General features: G+C 42.5%; 1 protein-coding gene across 2 annotated transcripts in view; it reads left to right on the forward strand.

The window, feature by feature from the left end:
• The window catches only part of LOC124142405 (hemicentin-1-like), a 74,707-nt gene continuing 51,977 nt past the window's right edge, over nt 1-22,730 (forward strand). The window contains exons 1-2 of one of the 2 annotated variants that reach the window (XM_046510860.2): nt 1-96; nt 15,013-15,675. In XM_046510860.2, coding sequence (XP_046366816.1) covers nt 15,612-15,675 — 64 coding nt within the window. In that variant the 5' untranslated portion in view covers nt 1-96; nt 15,013-15,611. The remainder of the gene's footprint in view (nt 97-15,012; nt 15,676-22,730) is intronic. The other variant, XM_046510861.2, reaches the window with a different exon arrangement.

Raw genomic sequence — 22,730 nt, forward strand, 5'->3', positions numbered from 1 at the left:
GTCTACTTGGTAGTCGGGGGTAATAGCTGTCGGGGAGTGTAAACATAAGGAAGTGTGGGTTCCCCTGCCACCCGAGTGGACACAGCAGCTGACCAGGTGAGTTTATCCGACTTTCATGAAGAAAATAGTTAGTTTCACTCGCGTGAACAAGTATGTCCCGGTAAATACATAATGGGAAGCAATTGTTTGATGGCATATCACATTTCTGAAAATATATATCGATTTATAAACACATATAAGAAAGTCGGAATAGTCCCTGAAATAAAAAATATTTTACAGACTAAACAGTTGTTACATTATCTGTATAAAATGTACTATAAGACGGAACCCAGGGACGCTCTTCATTTTCGGAAACTGCATTAATCTCGACTTGCTAACTATCATAGACTTGCTTAGGCTGTATTTGATATATACTGCGGGAAATTATTAAGGGAACAGTTTACATGGGCGGATACAGCTTTTTTTTAAAAGGGGGGGTGCACAATTAAGATCTATTTATTGTCTTCGGTGGTAATTTATACAGAAATAAAGATTTTTTTAGAAATAAAAAGGGGGGTGACTATGCTTGTCATAAGAGGCGACTAACGGGATCGGGTGGCCAGCCATGCCTTATGTTTACGCCATGACATGGTGCATGTCATCGTATCCCAGTCATGTGGATCGATTCTCATGATGTCAATCACTGGACAGTCTGGTCCAGACTCGATTATCTACAGACCACCGTCATATATCTGGAATATTGCTGAGTGCGGCGTTAAACAACAAACAAATATTATCATTTTTGATTAGTAATACGCACATGACGTATAATATATATTAAACGATCACCTAACCCGTAAATCATCAGTGTTATTAAGTATATTATTGCAGTGAACACTATCACAATTCGATCTGTTTTTCTATCACAAAAAAAACGCCTTCCTGATTTAGTGGATTTAGCGTCTACCAGGGGCGGTCGGGTAGCCTTGTGGTTAAAGCGTTCGCTCGTCACGCCAAAGACACGGGTTAGATTCCCAACATGGTTACAATGTGTTAAGCCCATTTCTGGTGTCCCCCGCCGTGATATTGCTGGAATATTGCTAAAAGCGGCGTAAAAACCGCACTCACTCACTCACTCACTCACTCACTCTAACCGGAGAGCGGAGGGTCGGGGGTTCGATCCCCTGGCCGTGTCAAACCAAAAGACGATAAATGATGGTACTTGCTGTTACCCTCCTGGCGCTCAGCAATAAGGGGATAAAGTCAGTGTGCTGTGTCTGAGTTGTGAAATCATGTTAAACTGCGGCATGGTATATCAGTGAGCTGGCACTATAAAATCGGCATTAGTCCGGACCAGTACAAGCAGTCACACACACACATGCATCCACGTTGCTATATAAATGCACTAATATTGACCGCGACGTAAACCCACCTCACCTCTCACAAATCACATCTCACAAATATAAACAAAAACGTTTAAAAATGCATCTGTAAGTAGCTTGATGTTGTCTACAAGTACATCAGCTTTTTTGGACAAAAGCGTTTCCTTGTTTATGGGATGTACGTTTATAGCTGCACTATATAACACGTGCCTTGTTAGCCCAGTGGCGGAAGCTCATCGACCCAGTAACCAACCGGAAACAACGTAATTAGTTGCTGGAAGTAATGCTTAGCACCCTGACCTCTATCGCAGTGTTTATTTGTAGCCAGGATAAAGGTAATTTGAATACATTGGGTCAAGACTGACCAGAGGTCGCGATATTATTACGGCCTATTGACAATTATGACAGTTTGCTTCCCATGATCTAAGTGACGTTTGACAAATGTACCTGTGTGATATGTACGTGACACATTTAAACGATACAACAGTTCTGTGTCACAGGTATTGGGTGTCGTGAGGTATAGGGTGTCGTGAGGCATAGGGTGTCGTCCCTACGCTGTACATAACATCAAGTATACTGGAACCTTGTTTATCTGGACTCCGGATACCCAAGGGGAATATATTGTATTGACTCGGCCATAAGTTATATCTTGATTTTGTGAAAATCCATAGATTTTTTCAGGAAAATGAAGAGTGGGTGAGTTGGATTTAAATCCGCTTTTAACAGTATTCCAGTTAAATCAAGGCGTGGCAGCTTAGTGTTGGAGGAAAGCCTGAAGTGATGCAGGTCTCTGGCGTTCATGACTTTGGTGAACCCCACGAGGACGAGTATGGTGCTTATCATTACATGTTGTTAATAGTGCGTGACAGAAGTACGGTTTCACACCGCTTTTGAGAAAATTCAAGCCGAACCTTGTCAGGGCATTCCAAGAAAGGGCACACTTTGTACCAAGGTCGGGAAACGAACCCTGGCATTCGGCTTGAAGTGACCACATCCCCGCAATCATAATAATAATAAACTTAGAAACATAGACTGGTGATCAGTCGACGACGACGACGACGACGACGACGACGACGACGATGATGATGATGATGATGATGATGGTGGTGGTGGTGGTGGTGATGATGATGATGGTGATGATGATTTGTCATTAGCAGCAACTGATTGAGGTAAAATGTCGAGGGGTGTCGGCGGCAGTGAGTGAGTGTATTAACAGTAACCAAACATGACAGACTTGATCGTTCGAGATGTTTCGGATGGTACAGTTTCTAAAAGGCTGAGGGGCGGTCGGGTAGCCTACTGGTTAAACCGTTCGCTCGTTACGCCGAAGACCTGGGTTGGATTCCCGACATTGGTACAATGTGTGAAGCTGGTGTCCCCCACCGTGATATTGCTGGAATATTGCTAAAAACGGTGTAAAACCATACTCACTCACTCACTCACTCTAAAAGGCTGGATGTACATATATAAGCGCGATTCGAGGTCTGTTATGACCTGACTTGCGTCTCATCTACTCTACGGATGGGATAACTAGCTGAACACACCGAATACCTGCCAGCTTCCAACAAATATTCCTATATTCAGAGACATGACTGCTTCAGGACATTCCACATGGGGAAACTCTGGACACTCGTAAATGCACTGGAATATATTATAGGGCCTGTATGTTACATATATTGCTGCCGCCACTTTTGAAACCACGTGTGTTGCCTTTTGGGATTGTAAGCCTAAAACTGTGTTCCAATATAATTCATTAATTGTTCATCGATCTTGTGTTACTTGTCATTTACTGATTTCACAATTTAGTTAAATTAGTTCTGTACGAACCGACTTCTGGGTCAACCATTACGTTTCGTTTGGAAATCACCTCGTAACAATATGTATCCGTGGATTCCATACAGGAGTGGTAGTCACCTGGTGGTGAAAGCGTTAATCCGACACGCCGAGGATCTGCGTTATTTGTCGAGCCAGTGCTTTGTACCATGCGCCATTAAATTGCGCCAGTATCTCACAATGCGACAAAAGCGCTCGATCGGGCAACCACTCATTCTTATATGGAAATATCATCCAGGTTTCTAAACTCATATTATCCTTGGGAGTCGCAGCACACTGGAATACTAATCCGTACCAGCAGTTTTACTTCTAGCAAACATTCTTTACTAATACTTAAATTGAAAGTAGCTGTCAGATTGTCTGTGTTAAGACGCGTGAGTTATGTATGTTAACCGCAGACGCGCCCAAGCACAAGGTATTTACCACGTTAGTAAACATATTTGCACCCCTTGCATTCCAATAACCAAGCCTCGTGTTTCTTCTTGAATGCTGAATAGAATTGTGTAATAAATGGCATTTAATGTCATACGAAGTATGCAGAAAGTGCATCAGGCAGGTCCGTGGGTGACACACTGGCACAATGCGAGGCCGCACCCTGAGGTCCTAGGGGATCATATGTCGAATGTCAGCCGCTGATGTCGGGTTGTGTTACTTCACACCTCTGTAAGGTTGTACGCAGTACATACACTGTTTAACGCAATGGCGATCCCAGATGAATGCTGTGTACGATAGACTCGATCCCTCAAAGTTGGTGATATAAAACATGGATTTACATATTCCGTATTTATTCTAAAGGAGACCGTATAATTGATTAAATAGCTGAATAATTGTCGATTATGTCTTCGTTCCTTTGCGAATAAACTATTTCGCTTGGTATGTGGGGTATATATCTACCGTCTTCATTAAAAAAGGGTTACTACATGGTTTTGTTAAGCATTATGCATGTCTTAAATTGATTACCGTTATGGTTTCACAAGCGGAAATGGAAAAGGTTTTATTTATAAATACTGTAGAGAGGGTAACAAATCCACTGTTCAGAATTATAGTGCGTGGTTGTTGACTAACGCCGCATTCAGCAATAGTTTGGTGTATAACAGGGGCGTGTAAGTGATCGAGTCCTGGCATGAAGAAACCACTGATGGTAGGAGTGTATGAGTGAGTATGGTTTTACGCCGCTTTTAGCAATATTACAGCAATATCACGGCGGGGGACACCAGAAATGGGCTTCACATATTGTACCCATGTCGGGAATCGAACCCGGGTCTTCGGCGTGACGAGCGAACGCTTTAACCACTAGGCTACCCGACCGCCCCACTGATGGTAGGAGTAAAGATCTAGTTGCAATGATAGGGTACGGTGAACATTGCCCCAATGTCACAAGTCACGCGATGCTGATATTAGTTGACTGGTGCTGTGGGCAGTCTTGTGGTTGAAGCATTCGCTCGTCGCGCGGTTCGATTCCCAACATGAGTACACTGTGTCAAGCCCCTCTCCGGTGTCCCCCGCCGTGATATTGCTGGAATATTGTAAAAGAGGCGAAACTAGCTCATCTTACTCAATCACTCACTATTAGTCGACTCGCGCCACAGGTATTTGGTTGTTGGGATTCATACTGTCCTTGAACATGAAACCCACGAACACGGGTATGGTGCTGACAAACCAAGGATTATAATCAGAGCGAGTCTAGAATTCGAACCCTTGATCACAGGGTCACGGCACACCTAGGGTTGTTACTCTGTACAGGACGTTTGACGCCATATACGTCCAGGTCACCTGTTCCTTTGTAAAGAGACCCGTGAAGATCCGGGGTAGAATAGGTCTTCCGCAACCTATGCTTGCCGTAAAAGGCGACTATGCTTGTCGTAAGAGGCGACTAACAGGATCGGGTGGTCAGGCTCGCCGACTTGGTTGAAGCATGTCATCGATCCAAATTGCGTGGATCGATGCTCATGATATCACTCACTGGATTGTCTGGTCCAGACTCGATTATTTACAGACCGCCGTCATATAGTCGGAATATTGCTGAGTGCGGCGTAAAACAACAAACCAACCAACCTTTGTAAAGATATTTTGGTTTCAAATGCATACTTCAATGTCCACATGCAGAGTGTATTCAAGTCATATTACCTTACCATATTGCATGCCCACGTACTTTCTCACAACGCGACAAAAGTAGATTAATGTGTCAGCTGTATGACCAGTGATGACAATTTGTAGACCTAAGCCTTCTTCCACTTGTTGACCTCTCTTTGTTTAAAGCTTAATGTCTTCATCGTGAGCGTTATGCACCGTTGCGACGTGCAGAAGGGTCACACATCAGTGGAGAAAGCCGATGCGTTTCCGTGCTCACTGAAACGCCGCGTCTCGCTCCCTTAACACACACTAAACCAATACTCCAAGTCCCGCTTCATCAATAATGAATGATGCAGTTAGCTCGCCTTGTGTCACAGACGCACTACCCATGCTGCAATTGCTTTGAAGTGCAACGTAACTACCCTTGAAAGTTTTATTAAAAAAATAGAAATAAACAAATAATTAAATTGCACTTTTGTTTGTCGTGTCATGTTGACACGGTAGTAAAGGAGTCATGTGAGGGCAGATGCTTTGTAATGGCGGGCTGATGTCAATATCATTACTGTCTCTAAAGTATGTAACTAGAAATTGGATGCAATTATAACATACAAATATAGTGTTTCAGGCCACAAATCAACGTCAAAAGATATCGATTAATATTCCCCAAGGTATCTTTCTGCGTACTGAAAGAAGAATTAATAGATTACATGGGCGGATACAGCTTTTTTGAAAAGAGGGGGTGCACAATTAAGATCTATTTATTGTCTTTGGTGGTAATTTCTACAGAAATAAAGATTTTTTTAGAAATAAAAGGGGGAATTTTGAGACGTTTTACAAGATAAAACACGCACTGCCCAGGCGTACGTGACACAATAACATACATGATGCAGTGTCATTGAGTAGGAACGTGTTAAAGCCGAGATCCACATATTACAGGTACACTTGAAGGAGATGTGACACTTCATTGTTATGTTGCATATGTATATGAGCGGTACCAGCTACAGTAAAGGGAGACCATCTGCTCAGTCGCTTTGTCACACTTATATGTCCAATATATCCCAAAGTGTAAATGTGGTGTGACTGTTTAACGGTTTACTCGTCCCTGAAATAGTTATGATTATAAGTTTAAATAAAATAATACCATAAAAGGAACACTAGAGTCTCTTATATTTTACGAGATGAAATTAAATGGGTTTCTAGAGCTGAAAATGGGTTGCTAGAGCTGAGAAAGGGATAAGAATGGGTTGCTAGAGCTGAGGTGTTGCTAGAGCTGAGAAGGGAATGGTTGCCATGGCTGAGAAGGTGTTGCTAGAACTGAGAAGGGGATATGAATGGGTTGCTAGAGCTGAGAAGGGAATGGTTGCCATGGCTGAGAAGGTGTTGCTAGAGCAGAGAAGGGGATATGAATGGGTTGTTAGAGCTGAGAAGGGAATGGTTGCCATGGCTGAGAAGGTGTTGCTAGAGCTGAGAAGGGAATGGGTTGTTAGAGCTGAGAAAGGAATGGTTGCTATGGCTGAGAAGGTGTTGCTAGAGCTGAGAAGGGGAGAATAACAATGGGTTGCTAGAGCTGAGAAAGGAATGGTTGCCATGGCTGAGAAGGTGTTGCTAGAGCTGAGAAGGGGAGAATAACAATGGGTTGCTAGAGCTGAGAAAGGAATGGTTGTCATGGCTGAGAAGGTGTTGCTAGAGCTGAGAAGGGGAGAATAACAATGGGTTGTTAGAGCTGGGAAAGGAATGGTTGCCATGGCTGAGAAGGTGTTGCTAGAGCTGAGAAGGGGAGGATAACAATGAGTTGCTAGAGCTGGGGAGGGGATAAGAACGGGTTGCTAGAACTGAGAAGCATGTGACGGAGATTCTTACATCCAACATGTGCTGTAGGGTCGTCAACCAACCGACATGATCAATGACAAAATGTGAAAGAATTGGACAATTCGATCAGTTGCAATAGAACTGTTAGGACACGTGGCTGGAACAACAATTGAGGTTGGGACAAGGTTAGAAGGAGCATGGCTAGAGTAAACATTCAAGTACGGAACTATTAGCAAACCGACAAGGAAACGTTGGAGCACAAGATGGTCACACTGTCAATCAAATGTCAAAACTGTTCAATATCTTAACAACAGCCACGGGCGGGATTAGATGATAGAGCATTTGCAACATCCTTTTATCATACATTTGATTAGACCACAATTTAATATTGGAACTGAATAGCACAGCCAGCAGTGTCATATGTTAACAGAATAACAGAATCACAGAATCTGCTTAACAGAATATACAGGTCAACCTGTACGCCAATTATGTCAATTGCCCCGCGCTTCATTACGTGAGTGGTCTCCGCGACAAAGGTAATCAGCTGTCTGCTCGAGATCGCCAAATTAACTGTATTTCTCCGACTAGCTTATTAACGAAATCTAGTTATTGATTAAACCTGTAACGCCAATTCATCAATACACGACTGAGTCGTCCGTGCATTAATTAACATCATAAACTTGTACGAGATTCGACAGTATGCGCGTTTTTGTAGCGTTCTTCTGCAGGTCACGTGGTTTATTTCCGAAGCTATGTATTTTCCTCTGGAGGACAGATGATCACATCATTGTGCTACTTTCAGTGAATAATTGATATAAAATGACAGGACAATTGAATCATCACTGTTAACGTGTCTATCAAGCTGTCACATTGCAGAGATGCGTGCAGGCTTAACACGGAACCTGCATTCAGGTATTGAACACGAAGCTGGCGCTATCCTAGGCTACTGCTCTGGGAGCCGTTCCACATAGCGATCTTAGTGCATAGTCTGTCACACAGACCCTGAAACAAATATATCCAATAATGCCCATGCAAGTCTATATTAGTGATCAAGTCTAGATTACAGTATACTACGGTTAAAACGAACTCAAAGGGACTACTAATTTTAGTTCGTTATAACCGTAGTTCGTTATAAGCATACATACAGCATAACTACAGCAAATAGTCGAGACCAAAAAATTAAGTTCGTTATATCCGTCAGTTCGTTATAAGCGTGTTCGTTATAACCGTAGTTTACTGTACTGCAGTATGAGTCTCTGGGTTCCTTTTAATTATATTTTATTAAGATAATTAAACAACTGTTAATGTCTGTAAGATTTGTTCATTTCAGAGACCAGATGTTAGTCTATCTACGACTATATAAGCTTTAAAGTTTGGTAGTTACGATCATCTTAGCGCTAAGATCGCTTTGGAAGACCAGTACATGGTATCTGCTTTGAGGACCGGGGCCCTGAACTGTACATACATTCATAAACCCGTGAAGATCCAGGGAAGAATAGGTCTTCAGCAACCCATGCTTGCCGTAAGAGGTGACTATGTGATCGGGTGGTCAGGCACGCTGACTTGGTTGATGCATGTCATCGTATCCCAGCTGCGAAATAATACTGCGTTGGTCAGCTTTCAGCAACATTCAAACAATGTCTGTAGGAGAGACACTGTTAATTGAGTTTGCACAACGTTGGGAGTCGAACCCTGGTTCTTCGGCATGACGAGCTAACGCTTTCCTACTAGGCTACCCTGCAATCCCTGGTTGTATGAGGGAGAAAGAAAGGATGATAGGACAGAAAGAAGGTGACAGTGGTGAGATTCTGAACATATATTTCGGAAACAAAATATCGGAGAAAGAAGACGAGGGTGGGGAGGGTTCAAGAGATGATAGGGGGGCTCAGGTGGCCCAGTCGTCTAAGGCGCCGCGATTCGCTGTGGAGAGTTGCGTCCCTTGGGCACGCCAGAAACCTATCCTTGTAGGTTCGAATCCCGGTTCGCCTCGATTATATTTCTAGGTTTGTCAGCACCATACCCGTGCTCGTGGGTTTCACTGAAGTGGTGAACGTCTGAGACCTGCATCACTTCGGGCTTTCCTCCCACATTAAGTTGACATGCTGCGATATAACTGGAATACTGTTAAAAACGGCGTTAAACCAAACTCACTCACTCACTCACTCACTCACTCACTCAGGAGATGATACAGACTGGGTTTCATAAGTTTACATTTGCGTGAGAGTAAAAAAGGAATCTTAATCCAAAGTTAATGAGGAGACGATTTATTTACTGATAAAACATCAACTCGCAGGCATCTTCATCTAACTGCAACGACAGCGCGGTGACACGCCGACAGTCTGGGTTATAGGGAGATTAAGGACCGTAGCAGTCTTTAATTGAACGTCGAGACATTGCATGTATGATCAACCGTCATGCACTGACGTCTTATCATTTTAACCTTGTCGGACAGTCATCCAGCCCGCTTATTTCCTATCATTTCTCGCGTTACAATTCACATCAGTTGGGAAAATGTAATTATTCAGTATTTTCAAAATATGAAGAAAAACTTTCAGCACCATGTGATCAATCAAAACGATTTTTTCTCCCTATAAGTTGGAACCCCGTAGGCAATTTCATAACCTTTTTCGGTAAGCTCATTGATTACCAATCCACCACGTCAGTTTTCAGCTGCGAGGTAATTGGTCTTAATTTTGAAAAAAATCCTTAAGAAAAATGTTAAATGTGCTTGTATGACATGCGAAATAAACTAGATATAGTTAGAGTAGTCTGTTTTACAGTGTTGGCTTTTGGCGTCAGGTCAGAAGGCCAGGTCAGGCACACGAGCCTGCTGCAATTGCAACGTGTGAGTTAGTGTTCGTAGTTGATGTTGTCACCAAGGAATCGCCAGAATTCTTTTTCTGAGGGAGATGAGGACGTCTGCTCTAACAGCTGTGAGACAGACGTGACGTCAATGATATGATACCATGGTGCAAAGGAACGACGTCATCTGCTTCAATAACAAAGTGAAATTTCAGTGAAATTTGGATATTGTATACTATATATCCTGAAAAGTATTCAGACGCGGCGAAATGTCCAGGAAATCAACAAGAAAACGTTTGAAAACGTTTGGTATCGAACCCAGACGTCGGCGTGCCCAGCGAACATTTAACCACTACGTACGCTACCCCCCGCCCCTATACGAGATTTCATATATCGTAGACTGACCTTAAAAATGCCTGGATAATTTCCCAAGGTGTATTGATATCCGTCTTATTTATTCAAATATTTCAATTTTATACATTTTTGTGAGATGGCTGGGGTTAGCCATCAGCAATAGCACTTTTTATCGACCAACTTCGAATTAGATTTCCTGTTTTTCGTCAAATTACGAGTTTCCGACATGTAAGAGCACAAATCGACAAGCCGAGCTTTCCCATGCTTACTTACTCAGATTATACAGTGATGTAGACGTATTATAAACGGTGTGTCTTCACATCGAGAGAGGAAGTTTGTTCTATATTACCGTGTAAGACGGCAGATATATATAGGCCCCCCTGGGACATCCTGTAAGGTGGCACCCTCTTCAAACAATTCTCATATCCCAATTAACGTTTCCTTTCGCGCGTTTCGATTTTTTTTGTGATTTACTTAAATTTTCCACTGGTAATATTTCAAATGTGTTAACTTGACATACAATGACCAGTGTGAAATTAACTTTCAGCGAAATAAACGAAAATATACCTCGAATTTAAGTGAAGAGTTCTTTTTATGTCTATTATTAAGTAGAATGTGAGTGAGTGAGTGAGTGAGTAACATTATTCCATCCATATCACGATGGCGGAAACCAATATACACTTTGTACACGTGATGAATAAACGCAGGTTCACTTCTTAACTAGTCTATCCTACTAACCCAACAGGTGAGTGAGTGTTGGCTTCAGCCGCTTTAACTGAATCGGGCCCACTTCACACAATCGGCAATTAAGAGATCAACTGAGTTGAGATCATTTAAAAAGAAAAAAGTGGAAAGTTTAGAACACGGAAACAAAGCAATAAACAGAATTACTTCCCTTCCTCAAATTATCCTAGCGAAAAAATGCACCTTGGAAATGTTTTTTATCAAACGGTAAATTCCTAAAATATTTTTCGTAGTGGGATGATATATAAACAAAATATTCAAGGGTACCAAGAGTGAGTTTGGTTTTACGCCGCTTTTAGCAATATTCCAACAATATCACACCGGAGGACATCAGAAATGGGCTTCACACATTGTACCCATGTTGGGAATCGAACCCGGGTCTTCGGCGTGACGATCAAACGCTTTAACCACGTGGCTATCCAACCGCAGCTCAAGCGGGCCAAGAGGCGCTTGTGTGAAATAAATGTATTTGTTTGACAAATTACATTGTACATGACTTTCCGACTGAAACTGTGTTTATTATCAAGTTTATGGCTTGTATGAACCTCAATTGTTGCTCAGCATTAGCTTGTCAACATTGTTATGAAAATGATTTTATATGTAACTTACGGTATACGTTTCGTCAAATTTGGGATTTATGATTGGGAATTACAAAGGTTGTGAAGTTCGCTGAGAAAGTTTTAAAAGAAATCATACTGGAGAAAGCAAAGAGTTTTATTTCAGAGAACTCAGCTTAACACCTGTCACTCTATGCGCATGCGCAGATCAGACACCTGTCAAGGTCGCTGAGTACTTATTGCCGCAGCAGACGAGTCATATCTCGTTTGGAAACACTTCAATAGATTGGGTGAAAAATTCATGCTTCTGACATTTGCCATGATTCATTAAATTTTGACTATTGGAATGCGACAAGCTATATAGATTGAGTTAATTATCGAGTTTACACTGCGAGCCTTGAGTTTAAGGGTTTGTATTAAATATGATATATATCATGACGGATGATTGACAGGCGCTGATGCAGGAAGCAGAAAGGCGATAACGGAGACGTTTCCTCTACAGCGTGTTGTGTAGGGTACTCGTGACACAGTGAAAGTTATCTTCACAAATAATCATTCTTAATCTGCCTTTCCTGTAAATCTAACATATACATTTTGACTATCCTACAATAGGCGTCGCGCCGCCCAGGTTTGATTCCCCACATGGGTACCATGCGTGAAGCCCATTTCCGGTGTCCCCCGCCGTGATATTACTGAACGAGGCGGAAAACACAACTCACTCACTCACAAAATAAATGTGCCGATGCTATATCAGCGCCACCATCTATAGATCTAATGAATGATACTTGCTTGGCTTTTATTGGCTCCCTTAACACCAGCAATGTGTTTACCCGTGGCGACCCAGGGACCGGAGACAGTAAGGGCGTTTCAATGATAAGAAGAGATATTTCTATTTCAGTTAGATTTGTATTGATACAACATTGAGATGTTAGTAGTGATATGTAATGAACTTGCAGTCGCTAGAACAACATAAATGTGCATACCACGATTACACGAAATTCGGTGAGGTCAATCTTGTGTCTATTTGTATGTTGGAAGGCATGTTTTACTTATATTTTACATCAGTAGATGTTAATGTTACTCTATACTTTTGTTATTAAATTGATGTACATAGGTTAGATTTCCACATTAACATATCCATGATTGGCACACACGTGTACATACACCAACATATCCATGTTGGACACACACGTGTACATACACCAACATATCCATGTTGGGCACACACGTGTACATACACCAATATATCCATGTTGGGCACACACGTGTACATACACCAACATATTCATGTTGGGCACACACGTGTACATACACCAACATATCCATTGTGGGCACACATAGGTACATATGCCAACATATCCATGTTGGGCACACACATGTACATACACCAACATATCCATTGTGGCCACACATAGGTACATACACCAACTTATCCATGTTGGGCACACATAGGTACATACAACAACATATCCATGTTGGGCACACATAGGTACATACAACAACATATCCATGTTGGGCACACATAGGTACATACACCAACACATCCATGTTGGGCACACACGTGTACATACACCAACATATCCATTGTGCGCACACATAGGTACATACACCAACTTATCCATGTTGGGCACACATAGGTACATACAACAACATATCCATGTTGGGCACACATAGGTACATACAACAACATATCCATGTTGGGCACACATAGGTACATATGCCAACATATCCATGTTGGGCACACATAGGTACATACAACAACATATCCATGTTGGGCACACATAGGTACATACAACAACATATCCATGTTGGGCACACATAGGTACATACAACAACACATCCATGTTGGGCACACACGTGTACATACACCAACATATCCATTGTGCGCACACATAGGTACATACACCAACTTATCCATGTTGGGCACACACGTGTACATACAACAACATATCCATGTTGGGCACACATAGGTACATATGCCAACATATCCATGTTGGACACACACGTGTACATACACCAACATATCCATGTTGGGCACACATAGGTACATACACCAACATATCCATGTTGGGCACACACAGGTACATATGCCAACATATCCATGTTGGACACACATAGGTACATACACCAACATATCCATTGTGGGCACACATAGGTACATATGCCATCATATCCATTGTGGGCACACATAGGTACATACACCAACATATCCATGTTGGGCACACATAGGTACATATGCCAACATATCCATGTTGGGCACACATAGGTACATACACCAACATATCCATTGTGGGCACACATAGGTACATATGCCAACATATCCATTGTGGGCACACATAGGTACATACACCAACATATCCATGTTGGGCACACATAGGTACATATGCCAACATATCCATGTTGGGCACACATAGGTACATATGCCAACATATCCATGTTGGGCACACACGTGTACATACACCAACATATCCATGTTGGGCACACATAGGTACATACACCAACATATCCATGTTGGGCACACATAGGTACATATGCCAACATATCCATGTTGGGCACACACGTGTACATACACCAACATATCCATGTTGGGCACACATAGGTACATACACCAACATATCCATGTTGGGCACACATAGGTACATATGCCAACATATCCATGTTGGGCACACATAGGTACATATGCCAACATATCCATGTTGGGCACACATAGGTACATACAACAACACATTCATGTTGGGCACACATATATACATACACATTTACCCATTAATATATCCATGTACTTCATTGAGACAAAGGTATTTCTTTTGTTGATGATGTAGGTAATGATATATATGTTTATGACTACACTTGTGATTTATAAAAAAAAGTGGGGCTTTCGAGGCAGCGAGGGGACATCGAACCAACCCCCCACAAACCCCCCACCCCTGCCTCAACCCTGCCTCAACCCTGCCTCAACCCTGCCTCAACCCTGAAAATATACACACGCAACTCGGGTACACTGCCCGCCTGTTCTGGTAATAGGAGTGAGTAGCTTTTAGCAATATTCCAGCAATATCACGGCGGGGGACACCAGAAATGGGCTTCACACATAGTACCCATATCGGGAATCGAACCCGGGTCTTCGGCGTGACAAGCGAACGCTTTAACCACTAGGCTACCCGACCGCCCCTCTGGTAATAGGACATACCAGTGAACAGTTATAGCGTGTCCTGAACTTCGCAAGAGTTCAAAAAGCTTACAGAAGAGGGCATCTGTTTTACTCCTATATCGTGTGTTTCTACGTCCGTGTGGGTTTTAAGTAATTCCCACTGAGAAAAAGCGGGTAAATCCTCACAACAACGAGGAAATATCACTCATAATTACATAAGAGAAGAAATATTCACAGCGAACAATAATTACCGGGAAGTTATGTAACAGATAAATATATTCTTGACACAAGTTTAAGGTTGTGTTTGATCGGAGATCGTTTGTTTCAGCATACAACAGTCAGCAGCATCTAACACAAGTCATCCCCGACCACGCGTGGCGAGCGGCGGACTCACATCGCTCGGAGCTCTCACTGACAGTGTGTTTCTCTAGCCGTACGGCAGCGGTCTGTCGCTGTGTTGAGTGTTGATACTCATGACTTACAACCATATTTCTGTGATGTCTGGAATACCATTCTGACTGGATATCAACCTGGGCTCTTATCTGGGCACAAAATTAGTCTATAATTATCCCAGTGTTATGGCGAGGGTACTCTAAGAGCCGGAAACTCGTACATCCGGCGAGTTGACCCGTCCGGGTTATCGAGTTGCCGTTCCCTCTGCATTGTCTTAGGGTTACTGTCACTCGGAGACGCCGAAATAGCGAGTATACCTGGTATTGCGTACGGCAAGCTATATGTCCGTGTGTACATAATTCATCAGCGAGTGATTCAGTCACTATTGTGTTGTAGGCGGGAGAGTCTGTGTGTCGCTATACCGCGAGTCAGAGACAGCTGGAGTTAGCGCTCGCTTCGATAACGAGCGACAGAGTGAGAGAGAGAGAAGAACGAGAGAGCGAGAGAAGGGGTCAAAACTGCGAGGCCAATGAAATGAAAATGAACGCTTCACTGGCCGGTATATGGATGTTCGTGATGATGTCCCTGCAGACGCTTGGTAAGTAATTCCTAATCTTTTTTATGTGCTGTGTTATCAACAGAACACGATCTCACATAAAGCCAATGGGCTTCGACGGTTTGACAGATCGCCGTTTTTCCCATCCACTGGGCCCATGGGTTCAGCGAATTTCACGCTTCGTGTTTACATCGCTTTTCATTTCAAACCAACGCGTTTATCGGAAGTGTTTTTGTTGCTCGTGTATTAAATCCTAACACTACACTAGCTTGTAAATCGACCGTCACACGACTCTCAGTAGTTTATATTGCCCATTTCAATTCCCTACTCCCAACGCTAGTATAGTACTAACCCATTGTAGTCTTGACAAAGGCGTTCATCTGCCAATCGCCCATTATATTTACACACATGGTGTGGTTTAAAGTCTCGCATCGGCCTTGAACAGATAACACGCGCCCTCGGCCGTTTGTCCATTTCAGAATCTCGTTGTACATTTCACTCACCGGCACCACATGGCATGTCGCAACCGGCCGGCGTTGTGAACGATCGTAAACGCCGAGGCCTCTGGTAATTACATAATTTAGATTGAGTGGATCGTAGAATTGGGGCAATTTTCGGCAAGCCTGTTCATCCCTCTGGTACTGGGGGTAGGGGATCCCTATGCGATACACATGGGATGACGTCGTTCTTTGATGTTGTGCAGTGACGTCATGGCTTACTCATATACCTGGGACGCTTGGTGATTGCCGATATTGATTCCCGTATCTCGTGGTGCGGCTTTCCTTATCACTGCTTCAATATCGATCTCTCTGGCAGCGAGTCAGAGCGACCTTCAACAAATTATCGCCTGTTGTGACAAAGATTGTTTTAGCGTATAATGAAGTGCCGAATTTGTTCGGTGTTCATTCATGCAGAGAGATATCTCCTCACGTGTAGTCTATAGCCCGTTTCAGTAAATGTGGGTTGTATTATGAGAGGAAGTAAAACCAGATGACTCACTTATTGATATTGATGCACTTGTATATATATATTGCATCCAGGTTACGCGTCCAGTCATCCAAAAACTTCATTAAAAGTTCATTGAATTACTCATTGTGTTAGAGTTTGGTAAACAAACTAAATGTTGAGACACATAACAAACCAAAAAAAATCGGCAAGATCCGTTTTTCACGTTTGTGCATGTAGGTATATTGAGTACATTGTCAATATCTACATAAGAATAGTGTACGTATGTTCTACGGGACTATGGTGGCTAGGAATTCACGTCTATGAATTTCACGCTTGGGGTATATGGTAATGTTTTATAACGACAGCACTGTTTACATGAAAGTTAGATATAGCACAATGTATTTCCTGTACACAGTTAAACCCCGCTTATCCGGAATCCCTGCGATAACTGTTTGCGACGTCTAATCAAAGGTACATTAATCCATAAATATACTTCGCTAATCCGGAAATTTGTTCATGTGGTCAAATTGACTAAAACTGAAAATGAGGATAACGGATTAACGAGGTTTCACTTTTCAAGAAATAGAAAGTCTGAAATGATACTGACAAGCCACTTAATCACAATGACTGTCTGCTGTACAAGTTTGACGATAGAGCCAGGTGCGCGGTCAGGGTGAAGGTGGAATCGGCTGTGCCAAGCTATCACTGAGTGTATATTTCGTATAGACGTGATAGTACAAGGCAACAGTCACTGAGTGTGTGAGTGAGTTGATTTACGCTGCAGTCAGCAATATTCTAGATATACCACCCCGACAAGTAGGTAATAAAACACTACTATGGTACTCGTATCAAATTCATCACCAAATAACCATTTCATGTTTGTTTCATTTTAGCCACCATCAAACATTGGTGTATACTTTCTTTTGCCCGGCAATTTACGATAAATATATTTAATACCCGATGTAGATAACCAAGTAGAATAGAGATATAATACGACTGGATAATCGCGGATGGCATATGCGGCAAGCATGGTTATGTGGGACCTATTCAGCCATGAATCCCCCAGGGACAGACAAACCTTAATCTTGACAGTGTCGTTAACGGGATGCCGCCACTTGAACATGTCTTGTCATGAAGCAACAGGGATGCCAGCAAGGCGTGTCAAACTTATCGCTGCGAGTGCTTTGAAGCTAAAGTAACGTCTGTCAGGGCTGCCTTGCGTGTGAAAACAACGAAAATTAGGTTTGTCAATCTGAAGCAAAACAGTCCGCAATGTACAACGTGAGGGAGTTGAATGTAAAAAACGTGTTAAATGATGATAAAGATTTATTTTTAAAGAACGTGGCATGGTGTCCAACACCCATGACGGTAGGTCTGAAAACAAGTTCAAATAATTAAAACAGGCAGGTGGAGAAGATATATTGACGTCAGTTTAATATTTACTGTACAATTAAATTTTTCTTAGACTACATGTAAAATATTCACTATTTGGGATAAAAACAAAGGTTTCATTAACTATAGTTTACGGGGCATAGGCGGAAGATTAACTTTAAGCAGTTGATAAACATATGTTGTAGAAACAGCTTCATGCTAATAACATTATCACCTCCATTACTTAATGAAACCCAGTACGAACAGTATGAAGTACGGCCATGTTCTGCAGTTAATATGCTTTTATTACTGTAGGCCCCCAATTCAACCTACTATAGTACCAGTCGTTGGTATCACGGTGAGAGGCAGATGGGCTAACGCTCCGCTGTGCAGAGTCGTGTCCCTTATCCGGACCGAGGTTTCGAATCCACGACTGCTTCGAATGAAATCCTTGGTTTGTCAGCACCATACTATGCTGGTGGGATTTCTTTAAAGTTGTGAACGTGTACATCTTGGGTAGCTTTGTGCCACCCACATTGAGCTAAGTTGTCGAAATATGCAGTCCGAGATTAAACAAGCTTTCTTTCCGGGTGATTGAACAATCCATTCATTATTAGAACCGTTTCGCAAGATATCCGTTCACTCGTGTGAGTAGACTTGAACACGGGCACCCAAATGTAGCTTCGGTCTACATGACTACTGCAAGTTCTAATTTATGATGATGGGACGTGATTTGAGGGGTATTTGTCCCCCCATCGACCCCCCATCCACTTAAATAATTAGTCACAGGAAAGTCTGGTTATTTAATGCAATTATTCCTGGGAGCTCGTCGAAGCAAGAGAGGCAATCCCAAAAAGTGAATTCTATTTTTTTTGCAAGTTTGTGCAAGGAACATTTATCAGTTTTTGGTTGACGGTTATCTAAAGATCAATAACGACTGTAGTAAAACCGATTAAATGTAATTAATAATACATGCCACAGCAAGCGCACTTGCCTCAACCCCTCTCCGGACCAATTCAAACATAATGCAATTTGTTCGTGATGTGCCGGGACTCGGTGATTCCGGGTTAAATCGGCGTGTCTTCTCAAATGGTTAGCTTTTTTACATTTCTATAGATGGAAATGGACGGGGGCTCCTTTGATAGGACCTGACCATGCAAACTATGCATAAAGTTACGTCATTTGTCCAGGTCAGGACGCGTACTCGTAATCCTGAACATACGATGACAGAGATTAAATACTGTGATGGATTCAATTCATAAACTGAAAGAATTGATACCTGTCGTGTTTCTGATAACGTCATATGAAGGTGCAACTTATGTTTTAGGAGCTGAGAAGTCGATACTCCAGGACGAATAATCATGAATATAACGCTTAAAAATTCGCATTTGGTAAATGGCATAATTATTAATATTTCATGATAATGGCATTCATACTGGGATTTAATCATTATCTCTTGCGCAGTTATTTTCTCATTTTGAAATTTGATTACCAGTATGATTGTTAATGCATACAGATTCGTCATAAATCTTCAAATATTTAATAAGGAACAACATTCACCTTTAAGTAATACTCGGATACCGAGAAGCTAGATTATCAGACATACGAAGGTGTGACGAATATTTCGTATCCATGGACAGGGGCCCGTCGCGCGTCTCGGTCAGATAAATCGATTTCTTTTTCTCACCAGAAACTCTTAATCGTTACTTAGCCAATTCAACACACACTCTAACCAATACAGGACAATGGGTGTTCTCAGTCAGGGCCTCTGGTGTTAGCCAAATTGCCCCGAATATGAATATGAATTCGTGCAGTATGAATGCAGAGTAGCGCGGTCGTTGATTAACTTTTATCTGTCAGAACGTTTTATGCGGTGGCTGCATGTGACTTCACTGACATCAAAGATTCATTTCAGGGTTGACATCTTGTGTCGGTAATATGACTCTTGACGAGACTGATCGAGATTCAGCATATGTTATTAAGAGATCAGATCTGAAAGGTTTTAGCGTTATCTTTATTAAGTCGTTATGGTGTAATTGATCTGCTTTTGAATCGATAGATGTATTTCCACAGTTCAACATCATTAGATAAAAGGATTCGTTCGAGAGCAAGCATACTGGAAGATAAGAGTGAAACAGAATATGTGTATTAAGTACCTTCTCTTTATTAGTTATCATGTGAAATATGAAAGGATGTGATTAGTTCACAGTGATTTGAGCATTGACATACAGAAGACTAACCTATGGTTATAGATGTTATATTTGGTATAGGGGCACGGGCGGCCCAGTCGGCTAAGGCGCCGCGATTCGCTGTGCAGAGTTGCGTCCCTTGGGCACACCAGAAACCTATGATTCGCCCCGATTATGTTTCTAGGTTTGTCAGCACCATACCCGTGCTCGTGGGTTTCACCGAAGTGGTAAACGTCCGAGACCTGCATCACTTCGGGCTTTCCTCCCACATTAAGCCGACACGCCGCGATATAACTGTAATACTGTTAAAAGCGGCGTTAAACCCAACTCACTCACTCATGATATTTGGTATTAGACTTTCTTAGTTCAGTGTATACTCTTGATTGGGTGGAAGCGGGATTCGAACCCAAGCTCAAAGTGAGGCACCGAATACCCCAGCACACAATGTCAGCGACCTGACCAACTCAGCCACCGAGGCTTCCACAAAATGGAAGTCCGACAACTGATAAGTCTACATCACGTGCTTCGTGTACCCCACTGATGGGTGGAGCGTATTGTTACCGAAATATAGTTGTACATAAGGTTAAATTAAACAACTGAAAAGGGGGTGAGTATGTTAGATCTGAGAAGGGAATGAGAATGAAAAATGGTGACAGTTTCATAAATCAAGTAAGCTTAATAGAGCGTCCGCCCGGAGAGCGGAAGGTCCGTGGTTCGCGTCATACCAAAAGACGTTAAAAGATGGTACTTGTTGGTACCCTGTTTCTTGGCATTTAGGGCCTAAAACAAGGACTGGTGCATGCACGTCGCTATATAAGTGCAATAATCTTGGACGCGACGTGAAACCCGATTTCACCTAACCTCACCAAGTATGCTTAAGTATCTGTAAGATGGCTTATGAGTGAAACAAACTTTTGATTTGGAATACTTTGCATAGCTACACGTTAAATAATGTACCGTATTCGACGTAATAAGCGCCCCGCTCTAATAAGCGCCCACGGCGATATTTGCTGATATATTGGCTAGTGAACAAGCCCAATTTGCATCCCTTCCGATTGATCAATGTACAAAGGACTTATTTATTCGCGTATAATACGCACTCGTGTGTTATATACACCCTTAATTATGGGCAATTAAATTCTGGAAAAATATATCTGTCGCATATAAACACTTCAGGCTGTCAGCATAAACCACGAAATTTATCTTTCATCCATGTTTTTTTTCACCAAAATAATATTCTAATAAGAGCCCCCTATTTCTAATTTTGAGAGCGCCCGGGCGCTTATTACGTCGAATACGGTAATACATGAATCCAAAAAGAGACACTCACAAATGTATAGATAATATTGTATCTAAATGCTGTCTAAATGTACGATTCCATTCTATGTATGACGGTTCTTGGTGATTCGGTCTGTAAGTCACGTGTTGGGAAGGTGAGAAGATGGCTAGGTCACGTCGCCCCAGGGTGCCCTGGTCCGTTCGGACTGTAATAACATCAGAGGGGTATCCGCTGTAAGCCTCGCCCCCAAGCCCACACAACCGCTCACCGACACCGACCTCGTTATAACACGCCGACCAGGTGCGTCGCTTGATCAAAACACTTCGGTCTGGTTCGTGGCAGAGATTGTCTGTTTGCAACTTTGTTTGGCTTTTTCAGTACTTATAGCCTTTCTACAAACCACGTTCCAGTTAGTTGGCCACATGGTGCGACTCATTCATTAGTTGCCATGCATTTGGTAATATGTATGATTACATAATATACGTCGGTATGTGGCAATATTACATACCGTGGTATAACATTTAGATGCCATGGTCGACAGATATTTAACTTTGTATTGGGTACATGATGAAGTCTTTTTTCGCGTATTCTCTTAAAAAGGTTTCTTTTAAAATAAGCACGCACATACATATATTTATGACATTGTCGACTCTATGTGTACAGTTTGAATCACTTCAAGACACCGTGTGCTAACTGAACTGGAGCGCATGTACTGCCACACTGGTAGCATTCATTCATTCATTTATTGATTCATTGGGCGGTCGGGTAACCGACATGGGTGCAATGTGTGAATCCCATTTCTGATGTCCCCCGCTGTGTTATTTCTGGAAAATTGCTTAAAGCGGCGTAAAACAATACTCGCTCGCTCGCTCGCTCACTCACTCACTCACTCACTCACTCACTCACTCACTCACTCACTCACTCACTCACTCACTCACTCACTCACTCACCCACCCACTCACTCACTCACTCACTCACTCACTCACTCACCCACCCACCCACCCACCCACTCACTCACTCACTCACTCACTCACTCTACGTCAAGGACAAAAGAGGATGACGTCTCCTGACACTGCAATGTTATCTCCGCCAGCAAACATCCTTCATAGGGTTTCTGATACGAACCACAACATTCTCCAGATACAAAAGGCGTACATGAAATCAAATCCAACCTTCTGTTTCTGCAGAGGCTCTCGACCCTACCTGGTCGAGGTACAATTCAGAGGCCCAATAGCCGAGCATGCTCTAGGGCCCAAGCTTGGCTCGGTGTCAATAGTTGGGTCCTGTGTGTCAGATCCTGTTCCCCAGCT

The sequence above is a fragment of the Haliotis rufescens genome, unplaced genomic scaffold (genome assembly GCF_023055435.1).
Source record: "Haliotis rufescens isolate VD_foot unplaced genomic scaffold, xgHalRufe1.0.p SCAF_1, whole genome shotgun sequence".
NCBI lineage: Eukaryota > Metazoa > Mollusca > Gastropoda > Lepetellida > Haliotidae > Haliotis > Haliotis rufescens.